The sequence below is a fragment of the Fibroporia radiculosa genome (genome assembly GCF_000313525.1).
Source record: "Fibroporia radiculosa TFFH 294 genomic supercontigs, scaffold8081, whole genome shotgun sequence".
Lineage (NCBI taxonomy): Eukaryota > Fungi > Basidiomycota > Agaricomycetes > Polyporales > Fibroporiaceae > Fibroporia > Fibroporia radiculosa.
In genome coordinates, this window is record NW_012133453.1 from 944 (window position 1) to 2,267 (window position 1,324).

At 57.6% G+C, this 1,324-nt stretch overlaps 1 protein-coding gene across 1 annotated transcript; it reads right to left on the bottom strand.

Annotated features, from left to right (window-relative positions):
* Positions 1-659: 659 nt before the first annotated feature.
* FIBRA_06575 (uncharacterized protein) lies at positions 660-1,206 on the bottom strand (the record flags this gene model as incomplete). Its single annotated transcript, XM_012328292.1, has 2 exons — positions 660-840; positions 908-1,206. The coding sequence occupies 2 exons, from the start codon at positions 1,204-1,206 to the stop codon at positions 660-662; spliced, it is 480 nt and encodes a 159-aa protein (XP_012183682.1).
* Between the last annotated feature and the right edge of the window lie 118 nt (positions 1,207-1,324).

Genomic DNA, 1,324 nt, shown 5'->3' on the forward strand with positions numbered 1-1,324 from the left:
TTTGAATGCGGTGCGTAACGCTGAACAGGATTAGAGTGACGCCACTAGGAGGTCGAAGCTTGAGAACGCAATATCACCGGTGCCACCAGAGTGTTCCTGCTGATGAGAATGTTAGGGGAGGTTGCTAGATTTTGGAAGCCAACTTGACCCCACGGCCGTCCCAGACACCGGGGGCCGGATATGACATCATAATTTGAGCGAAAGCGGCGATAACCAGGGCGACGTCGAGGAGTGCCAACAGGCGTGTGCAGTGATGCGGGGCAGGGAAGATTTTGGGTTTTATTGGGCTTACACCCAGCGCCAGATCGCGACTCCATGTCTGTTGGGCAGGTAAGATGGTTGCATAAGCGAAGCTCGGTGTGATTATTGTAATAGGATCTGTCGAAGAATAAATGAAAGTCCTGACGCCATACGATCAAGGCGGGTACGATTGGTGTGATAGGTTGAGTACTCTAAAGGCGGACGCTGGGCACTGATGTCCAAAGAGATATCCGCTACTAGCGCATTACGATTCGAACATGGTCCGCGCCACATAAAGGACTCCGCGCGCCGGATAGTGCTCGGTGGCGAGACGAAACGGTGTGGCTGTCAGCGAAGAGGGAGACTACATCAGCTCTAAAAGTAAGTAAGCTCACTGGATGTGATTTCCCCACTTGGCTTCATTCAAGCTCGAGCGGAAGGACAGAACCCGATGGCCGTACCACGATGAGTATCGCAATCGCAATCACTCGACGCGTGCCCTGCTTCTGTCTGCTCGATAGCCAGAGCTCGCGCAGACCATGAGGCTGGGGGGAGCAGGTGGCCAAGGGCGGCAGCGCAGACGACAAGCGAGCGGCGGAGCTACAGATAAAGGCCCATGTCGGATTTATCTGCCATTCATTTCGGACCGTCCTGCTTGCAGACAGACGGGAATCTGAGCTGCAATCGATTGGACACCGTGACCGACGAGCGACTCGCGCTAATCGCCTGAGTGTGAGCATTCCCCTGAGATGGGCTTGAGCTTGAGCGTGAGGGGCAGCGGCGGAGCACGATGGCTGCCAGACGAGAGCAGCGGCAGAGGTCGTCGTCGTCGTCGTCGTCGTCGTCGTCGTTGAGGTCGAAGAGTAAAAACGAGCGAGTGGCACGCGGCGCGTGGCCGTAATGAGGAGAGCGAGGACCGGGAGCGACCAGAGGTGGGACATGCACTTGACCTGAGACTCTCGCCATCGCCCATCGCCCCGCGTCTCTGCGTCTGCAGCCCGACGCTGCCCGCCCTTCCCTAGCCCTCGCCGTCCGAACCATCGCCACCATTGATCCACACAACGAGCTCACCCCGTCGCGGTTC